Source organism: Apostichopus japonicus, chromosome 9 (assembly GCF_037975245.1).
Source record: "Apostichopus japonicus isolate 1M-3 chromosome 9, ASM3797524v1, whole genome shotgun sequence".
NCBI lineage: Eukaryota > Metazoa > Echinodermata > Holothuroidea > Aspidochirotida > Stichopodidae > Apostichopus > Apostichopus japonicus.
In genome coordinates, this window is record NC_092569.1 from 36,078,464 (window position 1) to 36,094,950 (window position 16,487).

At 36.8% G+C, this 16,487-nt stretch overlaps 1 protein-coding gene across 2 annotated transcripts in view; it reads right to left on the minus strand.

Moving 5' to 3' along the window:
* Positions 1–16,487, minus strand: part of LOC139973059 (laminin subunit alpha-3-like) — a 128,150-nt gene that overhangs the window by 19,064 nt on the left and 92,599 nt on the right. For both annotated transcript variants that reach the window (XM_071979427.1, XM_071979426.1), the window contains 12 exons: positions 16,105–16,260; positions 12,100–12,281; positions 11,095–11,211; positions 10,372–10,529; positions 9,271–9,409; positions 8,078–8,168; positions 6,685–6,801; positions 5,547–5,630; positions 4,576–4,764; positions 3,768–3,922; positions 1,718–1,873; positions 660–790 (listed from right to left, as the gene is read on the minus strand). In XM_071979427.1, the coding sequence (XP_071835528.1) occupies positions 660–790; positions 1,718–1,873; positions 3,768–3,922; positions 4,576–4,764; positions 5,547–5,630; positions 6,685–6,801; positions 8,078–8,168; positions 9,271–9,409; positions 10,372–10,529; positions 11,095–11,211; positions 12,100–12,281; positions 16,105–16,260 (1,675 nt within the window). The remainder of the gene's footprint in view (positions 1–659; positions 791–1,717; positions 1,874–3,767; positions 3,923–4,575; positions 4,765–5,546; positions 5,631–6,684; positions 6,802–8,077; positions 8,169–9,270; positions 9,410–10,371; positions 10,530–11,094; positions 11,212–12,099; positions 12,282–16,104; positions 16,261–16,487) is intronic.

The window sequence follows — 16,487 nt, forward strand, 5'->3', positions numbered from 1 at the left end:
GAGAAGAGTGGTTGCTTCCCTAGGTGGGTTTTGGGGAAGAGTGGTTGCTTCCAGAGGTGGATACTACTCCCAGCCTACTGAATCAAAGTCACAACAGCTTCCTGTTTAGTCTTCCGATCATGCCTTCACGATTTTTACTTTTAGCTCCCATTGACTGTGTGTAGGGTTAGGATAGTAGGATTAACTTACACCTGACTACAACTGTATTGAAACTAAGTGCATTGATGGGTGCATGGTTGGAAGCTGAGCTGGGTGTGAGGGTAGGGAGGGTGAGAGTGGGGGAAGTGGAAGAGTGCTTTCAAAGGTGGTTGCCGCCCCCAAGTAAAATGTTTCCTATAATCTTTCCAAAAAGATATTTACTGTTAGCTCTTATTGCATTCAAAATGTTCCTGTCAATACAAACGGGACAACTTGTTGGCAACAAATGCAAACAGAATGTCAGTGACATTGCAGGTTGCTGATGTGTTGTTGTACAACACAGTAATTCTCAGAGGTTAATAACAGTTATTTACAAACTCTAAAACATGTGCAATTGTTTTGTGAGCTGTTACAGATGGAAACATGTACATACATTTCTGAGAATCCTAAGAATAAAGTGCACAAACTTTAGAGGACTTTTTTTCTGCGATTCCTGCATAAAAGATATAGGAAAATCTCACCGTTCTACCACCACTTGATGCCACTGTCCATCAGCAACGTTCATCGCCAAGGGAACCTCTACATCTACATCTCCAAGGTTATATTTTAGCTTGATCTCACTCTTCTCAATTTCAAGTGCGAGATACTCTTCCTATGAAAGTAAAAGAAAGATAATCAACAAGGACAATATAAATAACTTTCAAATACCATGAGATAAACACCAAAAAACTGAACATTTTGGTTTTTTTAACAAATATATGGACTGAAATTCTTTCCTTCTTTGGTTATGTCTCAGCATCTCCCACACATATTGTTATCCTTGTGTGTTACCTTCCTTACTGTCAACAGAGAGCTGAGATGCAAAGAGATTCTGAAATTCTCCACCGATAGAATTGTATTAATAATATACAACGTTTGTTCTCTACAACAAACAGTAGGTAATATCACTGGAAGATATTAAGTATCTTAACTGCTGAGAACGATACTATGTAACCTTAAGGGTTGTACCCTTTGTTTCTTTTCTTTTCACCCATCCCCCTCCTCCCACAAACATTGTCTTCTCCATCCATCCCCCCTCCTCCCACAAACACAGTCATCTCCACCCATCCCCCCTCCCTCCTCCCACAAACACAGTCTTCTCCACCCATCCCCCCTCCCTCCTCCCACAAACACAGTCTTCTCCACCCATCTCCCCTCCTCCCAAAAACACAGTCATCTCCACCCATCCCCCTTCTCCCACAAACACAGTCTTCTCCACCCATCCCCCCTCCTCCCACAAACACAGTCTTCTCCACCCATCCCCCTCCTCCCACAAACACAGTCATCTCCACCCATCCCCCTTCTCCCACAAACACAGTCTTCTCCACTCATCCCCCCTCCTCCCACAAACACAGTCTTCTCCACCCATCCCCCTCCTCCCACAAACACAGTTATCTCCACCGGTCTCCCATTCTCCCACAAACACAGTCTTCTCCACCCATCTCCACCCATCCCCCCTCCTCCTCCCACAAACACAGTCTTCTCCACCCATCTCCCCTCCTCCCAAAAACCCATCTCTCTCTAGGGATGAATTACTTACAGAGGCTCCTGGTCCTCCGGCGAAGAAGAGAAGTGCGTCTGGTTTTGTGGTGGTGAAGTACATTGATATAGAGCTGACTGACTGAGGGCCATCGCTGAGCTGTAAGGAACGTAGCTGAATGCTGCTGTCCGATTCAAGCTTGGCTGCAATTTGTATCTGAGGATCCAGACAGAAACATAATATAAATGACATGACTAGGGACCAAAAAACTGAAGTAAGTAAACAGAGAGAATTCTATCAAATAGCATAGCTAACCTTTGTGTGTATGTCGTTAAGGGGGGGGGGGGGAGGGAGTACATGTCTTATTTAACCTTCAATATGTAAATACTTTCTTTACCTATGATCCCAATTGTGGTTCTGGTTGCTTCCAATGGACTTAAGAATTCCTGACATTTATTTAACAGTTACTCCTGTAGTGTGATTACTGGCTAGCTCTAATAACTGTGCTCATCTTGACAATCCCAACAAGAAGGATTTTGCTGACAACAGGGAAAGTTCTTTAATAAAGAGATACATGAACGTTCCTAAATTTATGCATTTAATCTCGACGGTCTACACAATCGTTCTTCACACTGTTGCGTAGTAAATAATCACATAAATCACAATGATGTACTTTTTAGCCAAAATTTTGGCCTCTTTGCAGACACCAATATTTCTGCTAGCTAAAAATGGATCCAACCCAGACAACTTCAGGAAACCAACGAATCTTTTCAGCCATAGGTGGTTTAATTAATGATAAGCCCAGGAATCTTTACAATGGAAGCATTAAAGTTGTGAAAAGACTAAGTTTGCATGTACAGTAGCTTGCACATTAAGTGTTAGTTAACAGAATTATATCTGTATATTAGTACAAATGTAAGAGTACCATATGAACAGAAAGACGCTTTTGATATTCCAGAAAACTGCTTAGTAATTACTAAAAAAACATGAAATCCAGATGTTTTCTCCAAGTTCACATCCAGAATACAATGTTAGATTCTCACAATCCTTGTTGCATTGTGTGAATACACAAGACCATTGTGTACTTGGTATCCTTATTTGAATGTGGTATATGCTTAATTACTTCCATATATGTATATTGTTAGGTTAAGATTATCATGTGCTTGGTATGCTTGCTTCTGCCATATACATGTGTAAAGCAATTGTGTATCTGGTATGCTTAATCACTTCCATATTTTGTGTCTTTTTTAAATAAGAACATCATGCACTTTTACTCATTTACTGCCATATATGTATTTGGTTTGCTAATCTACTTCCATAAACATATATTTTAAGGTTAAGACCATAGTGTGCTTGTAATATGCTTACTTAGTGCCCTGTATGACTAATTTTAGTTAATACCAACATCATGTGCTTGGTATGCTTCAGTATTTCCATATATGTGTATAACATTGTGTGTTTGTTTTGCTTACTATTGACTTCAATTTATTGTGTATAATTTCATGTGCTTGTTATGCTTATGTACTGCCATACATATATATATATATATTGTTACTTACTCCATGTGGCAGGGCCAACATTGTCAATCATTGTGTGTTTGTTTTGCTTACTATTTACTTCAATTTATGTGTATAATTTCATGTGCTTGTTATGCTTATGTACTGCCATACATATATATATATGTATATATTGTTACTTACTCCTTGAGCCAGGGACAGAGCATTGTCAATCATTTGTGTGTTTGTTTTGCTTACTATTGACATCAATTTATGTGTATAATTTCATGTGCTTGTTATGCTTATGTACTGCCATACATATATATATATATATTGTTACTTACTCCTTGAGCCAGGGACCGAGCGTTGTCAATAATTGTGTGTTTGTTTTGCTTACTATTGACTTCAATTTATGTGTATAATTTCATGTGCTTGTTATGCTTATGTACTGCCATACATATATATATATATTGTTACTTACTCCTTGTGCCAGGGACCGAGCATTGTCAATCATTGTGTGTTTGTTTTGCTTATTATAGACTTCATTTTATGTGTATAATTTCATGTGCTTGTTATGCTTATGTACTGCCATACATATATATATTGTTACTTACTCCTTGAGCCAGGGACCGAGCGTTGTCAATCTGTTCTCGTAAGTAATCCAGATTACCTAACACATTACTGGAGATGTTCACAAACATTTCATGTTTATCAGTGAGACTTTGGGCAAGGCCAGGGATCTTATCAAGGAATTTGCGACTTTTCCTATCTGTTGGGATGAAAATAAGAAATACTGCCCAATTAAAGGTCATGTCTCACTGACTGGATAAATTGTTACACAAGAGGGAGTTTATTTTATCATTTTTAATAAATATATTTCATGCGTATTACTATTCCATATTTAATTTATGCACAGGTATATCTTATGGATTGTAGAACTATTGGAACCATCATTTTCCCATCCAATAGGTCTTTCCCTTTAAAGTGGAATTTTAACTTGATTCAGATAATCTCTTTAAAGATACAACATAACTTCTTTTGCTATAATTTATCTTTTTACAAAAAACAAACAAAGGTACTTGTCAAATAAGTTTATACAATTTTCTTACTTGAATAGCATCAAATATTTGAGAGTGATGCTAGTTCATTGTTAACAGCTGAGTCATTGTTTAATTAAAGGCATCCAAAGCTCATAAATGACACTATTTATTCATGTGTGCTTTACACTGAAGTACAACAGCAGAAATACATATTTGACATTTTTTTTAGTTTAGTGGTGTGCTGTTTTCATACAGTAGGTACTGTTTAAAATATTTTACAATATTTGATAAACTGAGGTACATCTCTTTCCAAAAACACTACTTCTAAAGAGCACCAGTTGAATGAACTTTGTTTTAATAATAAAATTTAAATAGACTCTACTCTGTGGTTGTATTTCATCGATGTTTCGGTTGGCTTCGATGACCCCTTCTGGAATGTGGGTGGTGACCAATTCTTCCAGCATGGGTAACTGGTCGATGAGGTGCCCAACCATACCAGCGGCTGCCTCTGCCCTCATACTCGCATCCATGGCTTGCATGGTCGCATCCAGAGCCTGATCACTGAATGCAGCTGTCAACAACAACAACAACAACATCTCAGTTTGATCAACTTCGTCTAAATGATGCATTTTTACATACAGTATCTGAAATATCTGTGACCCAAGTCCACCAAACTAACACTGTCAATGACGGAATGACACATTACTTGAATGTAGCTTTTTCCAATTGGTAAATCATTTTAGTTTGAAAAACACTTACAATTATTCAATATCAGATTGCAATTGTGTATAAAGCTAAGACAACTTCTTTTCACAACGTGAATATTCATCAGCAAGTACATGACATTTCCATTCCACAAAATTTATTTAACAATTATTTTCCCCAAAACATTGTTGTTTTTTTAAATTTTATTAATCACAAAAACAAATCAGAAAGTTTCTGTAAGTTCTATATTTTTCTTCATTAACAGAAATGAAAATTGGACACGTCATGCCCACTAAATGTACTGCTATGGGAGTTTGGGTTTGAAAAAAAATATTAGAAAAAAATACGAAATGTAGCTTTGACAAACTGATCAAATGAAACCTACAGAATATAGTATGAGATGTGTGAAACACATAAAAATATCTGCATTGCATTAAAATGATTGATCATTTACAAATTAGGAAAAACCAATTAGTTGCAAACACTTTGAGATCTGTGTCTGCTTATGAGATATCCACTTATTTGTGAATACAGTTGAGATAGGTAAGCTTGGAATAGTCACAGAAGTTCAAATTTCCATCCCAACATACAATAAAGCATAAAGTCTAATGGTAAGACACCCAAGTATACAATATTAACATTACTCACCAACATTGCAGTTTGCTCCTGTGAATCCTGGTTTACAGGCGTCATTATCAAGTGCGCATACCTTGATCTCACAATCACTCTCCTCTGAGAAAGAAACCAAAATGAACTTATTACAAGACAGGAATCTTCATTGGTGGGATTAGGCATATTGTTGACTTTAGTAATAATACTGGTAAATGAATGGAAAGTGTCTTATTTTGCTCTTGTAATGCAGCGATCAGCAAATTAAGCGACATTAATTGTAAAATTAGAAATTGTTTGAAATTAAAAACAAGAAACACTATTCTACAGAGGATGAGAAATAAACCCAATCAGCTCAAATTTCATATCATTTAAAATGAGATCAAAGTACACACTGAATAACTTTATCATTATTAAAACATGATCTACTGATAAACTTTACAGTAATATGATCTCTCATGCTTTGAAACTAGGGAAACTTTCAACATTTAAAAGAACATTTATGGGAGTTCCTCTGTTATTGCTGTGATCTCTTGGCGTCTGTAGGAGTTCTTAGACATTACAGGACTCTGTATGGACTCTATTATAATTCTTGGACTCTAATAAGTATGCAATCTTTACCCGATGGTATAGCCCTCATTCCTCTAAGTGGTTACAGGACTCTGTATGGACTCTATTATAATTCTTGGACTCTAATAAGTATGCAATCTTTACCTTATGGTATAGCCCTCATTCCTCTTAGACATTACAGGACTCTGTATGAACTCTATTATAAACTCTTGGACTCTAATATGTATTCTTTACCCGATGGTATAGCCCTCATTCCTCTAAGTGGTTACAGGACTCTGTATGGACTCTATTATAATTCTTGGACTCTAATAAGTATGCAATCTTTACCCGATGGTATAGCCCTCATTCCTCTAAGTGGTTACAGGACTCTGTATGGACTCTATTATAATTCTTGGACTCTAATAAGTACGCAATCTTTACCTTATGGTATAGCCCTCATTCCTCTTAGACATTACAGGACTCTGTATGGACTCTATTATAAATTCTTGGACTCTAATAAGTATGCAATATTTACCCGATGGTATAGCCCCCATTCCTCTAAGTGGTTACAGGACTCTGTACGGACTCTATCATAATTCTTGGACTCTAATAAGTATGCAATATTTACCCGATGGTATAGCCCTCATTCCACGTTCTATTTCTGAGAGGTCGTACTCCACCCCATTGTTCTTATCTCTCGCTTGACGGACTGCATCCATGGAAGCGTTCAGTTCTGCCTCAAGGGCTTTGAGAAGGAAGAAATATATGAGTCATTACCATCATTGGTCACAAAAGAGATTAGTGATCTGTTTCACCTTCTCCTAACATACATTTTCACCTCTTTACCTACTCCTAAATACAATTAACGTCCTCTTCATTTCTCAACAAGTGCATGATTTGACCAATTAAAACATACCGTTTTAACTCTCGTACTGAAGTTGTGAGCAATATGACTCAATTTACCTACTCCATTCTTCTCAAATAGTAATAAGCTTCTTCTTCTCACCAAGTAATTTTCATCATTTCTCCATAGTTTTTAATTATTTTTTGTAACATTCTGAAGTCATGAACAATGATGATCTTATACCTATCAAATTTAAGCTTTATGAAATTATCTAATTTTGTGACTAACTGATGCTCTAAATATCTATTTTATTTACAAACTATGAGCTGTAACTGGCGAATAATTAATGACTTATATAACAGTGGATTCCACCTTTTTTTTCTTCATCTGTTCTTGTGGAACAACAAAGAATTTATCAAATTATGTAAACATTTCATATTTTTATGAATGGAAACTTCAATATGTCAGCTATTAACAAGTCCAACACAGAAAGTTATGTTGAAAGGATATCCAAACATTATTGTTCATATTACCAGAACAGAAGAACAATCTAAGGATCTGACTGAAAATGTCACTAAAATGATTAAATTATATTTCTTATTTTACTCTCTGTAGATCTTACTATATGGGACTAAGATTACACCGTTAACCGGTCTCATTAATAAAATCGGTTGTTAAAAAGCAGAAACACCGAATCACAAAGAAACTTCCTTTACATAAGAACATGCTGAAAAGAATAAAACAGTGACTAGGGTAGAGTAAACACTGTGAGATTTGTAGAAAAAGGATGTTTATAAATAAAAAGTGCTTAATTAACAGGCGAGACGTTAATGATAAAAGACGATAATAGACACAAAGGCCTCAAAATGAAGGCTATAGCAGCATGTTTGAAGGTCCCTGTGGGGCCAGGATCACCTACTCTAAGTTACCACTAAGACTAAGTCTTGTTATTGTAACAAATTACCACTATAACTTAGTCTTGTTATTGTAACAAATTACCAATCACCTCTTAGAGACAACTATTTCCAACTTTCTCAGAGTCTTCCTACTATACAAGCCATTTTAATGATCACATAGATGACATCTCTATAATCAAGGCAATAAATTGCTGCCTTCCTGAAAAATACAGCCATTTGATGACATTAACACTCTCTAATTGTGTTTAAAATTTACTAACCTCCCAGTGTTTTATTTGTTTTTTCACCCTTTTTCACCAGCTTGTTGCTTATCTTCAGGGACTTCTGTGGTTTGTTGCCAAATCCACTTGCCTGATGGGAAAGAACAAAGCAACATGGCTCAACACTGTTTGATAAAATCATTTTAAATAGATAATAATATGTATCTAGAAAGTATTTTTGTCTCCTGCAATAAAACAACTAATGACCTAGGATTTCGTTCTCACACTTGAGAATGCAAGGAGGAGGATTGGGATCCTGTTTTCCCCTCGGAGAGATAGTAATGCCGACCCTTGTTCCGTATGTATTGTCTAACCACACACTCACGATGAAGTACTGCTTGCAGTACATGGAAGGGAGCGTAACAAAGTTTCGCCATTAACAGAAATGTGCAGATAAGCTGCATGTTAAATAACACATGATCTTGCCTTAGCAAACAGAACATTTTGTAGCAAAAGTATATCTCCAGTTGCCCAAGTCTAAGCACTGACGGGCTGTATTCCTTATTTAGGGTATACATATCGGACTAATACTATTGAAGTTAGAAATGTTCACTTACGGTAGGCATACTGCACACCTTATGTCTAAAATTAAGAACACATGCGACATGGTTTATGTAACATAAGTGTCCTGCATTCGATGCTTCAAAAATACAACTTTACCTCTCTTACAAATCAGGATGTTGCCATGTGATCTTGAGTAGAAGTGTTCTCTAACTTGGGTTAAATAGCTATACCTTTGTGCTCCTTTCAATTGTTGTTAAACAGGTATTAGTTTTAACCAAACACAGGTGCAATGAAAGCTTTGTTTTCAAGCTATATCATTTGTATAACACTATTTAGAACATTTCAAGACCATCGGTCAAACTTGTCAACCTTGTGTGACAATCTTTGATACTTTCAAAGGTTTCTTTGTAACAGCTAGCATTAAAACTATGGCCATGTGACTCCTCTTAAACACATGTAAATCTCATCAAACCTTTCTATCCTGGTGGGGTGTAAATAGACAAGTTTTAATTAACACTACATTTCACAGCATGTCCATTTAAAATATCATGAATATTTAAAATGGCATGAAAATATAATACCATGAATATTTAAAATGGCATGAATATTTAAAATGGCATGAATATTTAAAATGGCATGAACATTTGAAATGGTATGAACATTTGAAATAAATCTTAAAAGTCACTTACTGCTTCCTCAGCCAAAGTGCTTGCATTCTTAGCAGCGAGGGCAGCCTTCTCTGCTTCTTCAATAGCACTAACGATGTCTTTATAGGCATTTGCAGCATTCAAGGCATTCTCTGCAAGCTCTTTTGTAGACACAAGCAACCTGGATAGAACAGGGAAAATTTGTAATCATTCATTCCTTACAAGAACTACTAATACCAAGGTTTAGAAGCAGACAGTAAAATCTGTGGAAAGATTAAACTTGTGCTTGCGAAGACACTTGCAAGGTATTCAGTAAAACAAAGGCAAGAAAATCAAGGTAGAAGAGTTAAATAACATAGGAGCAATCTAACCAATGGCATTAGTACTGGGAGGTCAGGGGTCAGATACACAATTATCCCCAAAGAATTTCCATGCATATTCATGACCATTGTTTAAAGTACTGAATGCAATGTAACCAATGGCATTAGCACTGGGAGGTCAGGGGTCAGTTACACAATTATAACCAAAGAATCCATGCATATTCATGACCATTGTTTAAAGTACTGAATGCATTAAAATTAAAATCCAAATCGTCTTTACAAAATGCATCCTACAATGAAAATTGAAGATATTTTACACAAATTTTATAATGTAAGACATTTAATATTTGTATGGTCAACTTTTTCATGAACTGTGACTAATTATAGGTAAGTCTACTTAATACTACTACTGACATATGCAGTGCAAAAGAATCGATAAAATGCAAAGAATGCAACTAAAAACATTCTACTGTGAGCTTTTTCATGATCATTATGTTTGTAGCTAGAATTAAGTCCCCTAAACGGGACAGTGCCTTCATGGCTTTCTCTAATTAAGTCAATAACTAAAACAATACAAGCTTTCGTTCATGTACACATGCAGAAGGGCTTGCTTAATTTACACCTAAAGGTCATTTATAGACAGAATTTAATGATTTTTTAGCTAACTTAACAACACAACCACATGTGAATTAAATATTCTTAGTTTTTGCTCTTCTTCAAAGCAATAAATTTGAAGACCTGTTATCCAAAACATGATAAACCTCTCCCTTCCAAAACTGCTATGAGAATGTCCCTTGATATTTGATTGGCTAATGGTACTCACCTCTCCAAATAGTCTGCCTGAGCAGTGAGATTAACAGCATGTGCCATAGCGTTGGCTACAAGCTCTCGACTGATGTTGAGGGCGTCCTTCAAAGGCCCATACTCTGTCTCCAGTTTGTTGTGTGCTGATGAGAGGGCAGATGCATTGGCCCCAGTAACCTTCAATAAACAAACAGAAAACTTAATAACAAGGAAGTCAATAAATACATAACTGTACAACATCAAACAGAAAAACTTGCAGGTTCTGAGGGCTTAGTGATATCTTGCCTACATTTATAGTGTTTACAAAGCAAGGCATCACACATATTTGCAAATAACTACAAACAAATGCACACACACATGGGCATCAACACATACACACACGCATGCCAATTTGATTGCATAGGCTAGTACTTGCCTGTCTAAGTTGTTAATAAACTATATAACTTGTTTGATCTCTGTCTTTGAAAACAACCGTCATAAGCGTACAACAAGTCACTTTACTCGAAAATGTCATTTTTAATAAGTAATTTAATTGCAAAAGAATTACACTATAATTTCATCTGTAACTAACTTGACTTTGAAACCAATCGCTCAAGGGTAATGTTAGGTCCTTCTTTTAGTTTCCTACATGATCACAGAGTCTTGGTTAGTTCCGGCCACTACAATTACATACCAGTTGATTACCTAACAGAGAGGTATTCCATCTTTCACTTGATTCAGATGCTATTATTATGAAACTTACCTCAACAGCAGCTGCAGCATCCAGCAAATATTCTCTTGCTTGGTCTAACAAATCCAAGGCTCTGTCAATTTCATCTCCAGACATTGTGTAGATATTAGTAATTTCGTCTCCAATAGACTATGCATATGCATTAAGAAAAGATTGAAAAGACAATGCATATTCATATTAAACAAGATTAAACTGTCTTCATATACCATGAAAAGTGTTAAAATTACTGAATGCATATCCACTAAACAAGATTCAAATGACTATGCATATGCATGACCCATGTTAATGTACTGTAAAGCATATTCATTAAACAAAATTCAAATGAAGGTAGCAAGAAAACAAAAGAATATGTTTATATGCATTACAGATGTCACAGATGATCTAGATAAAGAGAGGAAAAACATTGGGATGGTCTTCTTCTTTTGAAATCTGAATTGTCTTTACAAAATCCATCTTGATAAGAGCTGTGGTTTATATTCCATATGCAAATGAATATGCAAATGCATAATATTTTGCAAATTAAAGCTGATGACTGTCCTGTCCGATGATAATTCTCGTAAACCTATCTACAGACAGAATTGACACCATTCTACATTGTATTAAACAGAGAATATTTGCACATTTGTTAAATTGTTAAATAGACCAATTTTAGCCAACCTAAAGCTTGCTTCTCCCTCTTCTATAAATTGTGGAACTGCTATCCAGACAAAAGCATGAAACATTTGTTTCCTCGCAAATATTAGGCCAAGATTGCAAACAAAACCAGATAAAATGTTACTAATTGTACAGTCCTAAGAAGTATGCAGGGAATTAGAAGGTTAGGTGAGGGATGACCAAAGACTATGATTACCCCCACCCTCCCCTCCCCCTCAACCCCCTTCCCTCAATCTTTCCAACTCTAGTTGTATCATTAAAGGATCCACATACATCGGAGAAGCTCTAACTGCCTATGTTGCTCCTTCACTGTTCATTCATCTCCATAAAGTCTGCTGGTTTCAGAAAGTTGACAATATTTACCTTGATGTCCGTAGGAAAGTCAATGGTATCATTGACAGCGTCGATGATGTCTCTGGCCTCGGCTGTTAAATTGTTCAGTTCTTCCAACTTGTCTATAAAGTCGTCCAATTGCTTTGAGACATTCATAAGACGTCCCAAGATGCCACTGGAAGCATTGGTCAATCCCAGCACTCTGTCCAGTACTGTATATAAGAATGTTAGAAATTATAAAGACAACTCAGTAATGTGATTAAGTTTTGAATCTATAAATTACATAACTAGATGGCAGTAGTGATGACACTGGAAGCATTGGTCAATCCCAACACTCTGTCCAGTACTGTATATAAGAATGTTAGAAATTAAAGAGACAACTCAGTTATGTGATTTAAGTTTGTATCTATAAATTACATAACTAGATGGCAGTAGTGATGCCACTGGAAGCATTGGTCAATCCCAGCACTCTGTCCAGTACTGTATATAAGAATGTTAGAAATTAAAGAGACAACTCAGTAATGTGATTTAAGTTTGTATCTATAAATTACACAACTAGATGGCAGTATTAACGTACTGTTTTGTAACTGCAAATGTATAAAGTTCTGTTCAGGTCAGTGCATTTGATTACCACTTGTGTATTGAACAGCATTTCCCAAGACTATTGTTCTCTTTTTACAGTTCTTAGAAATGCTTCATATAGAGCAGTACTTCTCAACCGGCTTAGATGTGGATCCCCAGAGGGGAAGTGAAAAGTCTTGGGGGTGAATTGAGAAGAAAATGGAATTGGGGGGGGGGTGGGGTGTGGGTAAATGGCCTTGAACAAGGGCCTGAACCAGTGACCTCTGGGTTCCAACCAGTGACCTCTGGTTTCAAATCGGTGACCTCTGGATTACAACCAGTGACCTCTGGATTCAAACCAGTGAGCTCTGGATTCAAACCAGTGAGCTCTGGGTTCAAACCAGTGAGCTCTGGGTTCAAACCAGTGAGCTCTGGGTTCAAACCAGTGACCTCTGGGCTCAACCAGTGACCTCTTGGTTCAACCAGTGACCTCTGGGCTCAACCAGTGACCTCTGGGCTCAACCAGTGACCTCTGGATTCAAATCGGTGACCTCTTGGTTCAACCAGTGACCTCTGGGCTCAACCAGTGACCTCTTGGTTCAACCAGTGACCTCTGGGTTCTGGGTTCAGAGGTCACTGGTTTGAATCCTGTTCTTGACATACATTTCTTGTCTGTTTTCTATATTGTTACCTTACATAGGATTACACAGAGTAAGGGAAGCCTCGCAAATCTAACCGCCGGTTCCGGGCCGGCGGAAATCTCGCACCCCTTGCTCATTATGCATGTGCATATTGGTCCCATGGTTGAATGCACACACGCTGGTTGCCAGCCGGAGTAATGAGCACAGCGTCCTGACAACACAAGGCTGGTTATTCTTCACAAACAATGAGCAAACTTGACCAAGTGACAGGATTAACTTTTGCGGTTTTGATAGTCAATAGAGCGGTAGTTTATGTCGCAAAGTGACTTATACACTAAAATCCGCCACTACCAAATGTCCGAGATTCAGTACTTTATATAATTCTTGCAAATCTTCCACGTTATCAAACCTCACAAATAAAGTTTCTTGGGTCTCTTATGAACAACGATAAAAGCAGCCTTTACCTGGGCCTATACATTATGAGCTTTGTTCAACGAGTGGTACGTAACTATGAATTAAAAACTGAATCAGCCATTGCATTAAATATATGCCCCCAAGAACTTCAGAAAACCCATATTGACAAACCAGAATTTAAACAAAACAATAGTTAAGCTATGCCACATATGTATGTTAAAGAGAGAACATCGACCGTAACGTTGATCTCTGAAGCTAACTGCGACACAAATTCAACGAATAAACAGATGTTTGAGGCTTGATTTTCCCATTGACTTAGTGTGTTAGGCTGCCATGTGGTTAGAGATATAAGTTACTATTCGGTGAAAATTTTACAATACGTACATCAGTTTACAACTGCAGTGTTTACCCCTACTTAAATATCATCGTTTTCATTTTTATCATTTTTGGCACGTTTCCAAAAAACTTTTCATGGAGTAAACTATTTTGGCTCCACTCTAGAATTAATAAGGTAAGTCAGTAAAGGATCGGTAAAGTTATGCGAAATATTATCTTAGACGTTCAAGAAAAGTATATATCCCCGTAACATTAAGGTAAGTAAAACACCTCAAGCCAACCGACTCCTCCGCATGAACAAAACTTTCTATTCCCCATGATACACGAGTCTATACCATACAGACAAAGCACGATATCAAGGCCCCAATAGCTACAGTATGGCTATCTTTATGAAAGTAAACCTTTTAATCCCATGTTTTAGGCCACTTGGCATGATTAACTGAATGCTAAATATTGTTCCCATGTCCTTGTAGAAAACGTCAACTTCGCAAAATACAATTAGTTGTTTTTGTTGTTACGTGAGATCCGTAACCGGTGAAGTGGTTAGGCTATTTACTATACACTTAACTATGGTAGGATATTAATTTTTCCTCTTTTATGGTGGAAATTCTAGAAAATACTTTCTTTTTCCCCCGCCAGATGTGGTCGTATGGTTTATTCATAAATGGGTGTACTAGAGCCTTGCCTACATGACATTAGTTGCATTTAGCACGATATGCCAGTTTCGCGTGAATTTTTCGAAAGTATTTTGCTCGATCTTTCTTAAAATTTGAAAGGTGTACCAACTTACTGTTCGTACACAATTGCTAATTTCTCTACTGATTTTCAGAGTAGTAAAGGACGTTTTTTTTTTACGAAGGTCAAAAGTCAGTAAATGAAGTTGATAAACTTCATTTCTTTCAACTTTCTTAACCATGGAATGCTAGAATAACATTTACACTTAAAACGGAGAAAGGATAATCGCATTTTTTCCACATTTATTTCAAATTTCTTTCACAAGAAATTATCATTTGTTCAATCCTCATGATGTCTACGATCTAGCTGGCTAAAAAAAAAGTACAGCTCCGCTAGAGTGCGAAAAATTTTCCTACAGTCAACCGATTTTTTTTCACCTAGCTAGGTAGTTTAGGTCCTGTTCTATACAACTTAGTAGGATTAGTCTAGTCATCCCGTATGTTAGGCTCTGGTTCACGCTTACAGTATGTGTACGTGTACAAGAAGTGAGATTGTGATTTCAGTTTTTTAAATCTTAAAAATTCAGGAAACTTAATGTCCTTGCAAAAAGGCAACGAAACTTTTTGTTCCTACTTGGCCGACTGGGAAAATAAGAAAGATAGCATTTTAGATTCCTGCAGTGTAAATTCACATTTCCTTACTTATTTTTCATAGAAGTTTTGCTTCTGCAGTAGAATAAAATACGGCGTATAAACATACTATCTTTTTGAAACGTTTGAATACCTTGAGACTTAGCTATGATGTTTTGTTCAACTCACTATTGTGTTCAAATCGGCTTAGTAAAAACTTGACCGAGGCTGTGAATGTAACTGTATAGCGTGGAGGGTGGTTTGGAGAGAGTGTGCACTCAAGTGTGACTCATTATCTGCTTGTGGCTGTGCTCATTATAGCCGCGGAAAAATCCACCGGCCCGGACATGGCGGTTAGATTTGCGAGGCTTCCCTAAGTAACATTACATTAGAGACACTCATTATGTGATGTTAAGGAACATGTTTGGTCAAATACTAACAAATAATCTCATCCAAGTACACTTCTTGACCAAAACACTAGAGTCAACTCCTTACGTTAACTTCTTGACCAAAACACTAGAGTCAACTCCTTATGTTAACTTCTTGACCAAAACACTAGAGTCAACTCCTTACGTTAATCCAGTGAACCAATCCTCATATCCAATATTTCATCTTCATTCATCACCATTTATTCAAAGTTACTACAAATGTCGTTGCAAATGTATGAAGTCCACTCCTGAACTTGTTGCTGAAAACTGTTGATTCACTCAAGATTCTGTTGATGCTACCCTTGCAGGTGATGACTAAGAGATTTCACATCCTATTATTAATGAACTCACATTCTTTGGCAGCCTCCAGCTCAACGTCTGATTCGTTCACCATTCCTGAATGATTGCGTCCTCGGATCTCCTCTAGAATCTCTAAAGCTCTTTGCAGGAGATCATCGAAATCTTCCGTTTGATGCTGCATGGGATGGGTCATGTTACCGGCTTGGTCTATTAAAACAATGTAATCAAAACTTAATGATATTTTACTGTAAATCTTTATGATTTACATACTAATAACGACCTACACATCTTGTGACATTACCCTGTCCATTAGATAAGGACTAATAACTCCTCCTACCACGTCGCTCAGAGCTATACCAGCTAATATTGAAAGCTGTGATATCAATCCTTTAAGCATTTGACACTTGGGTTAAAGAATGTTTACAGATGCAGCA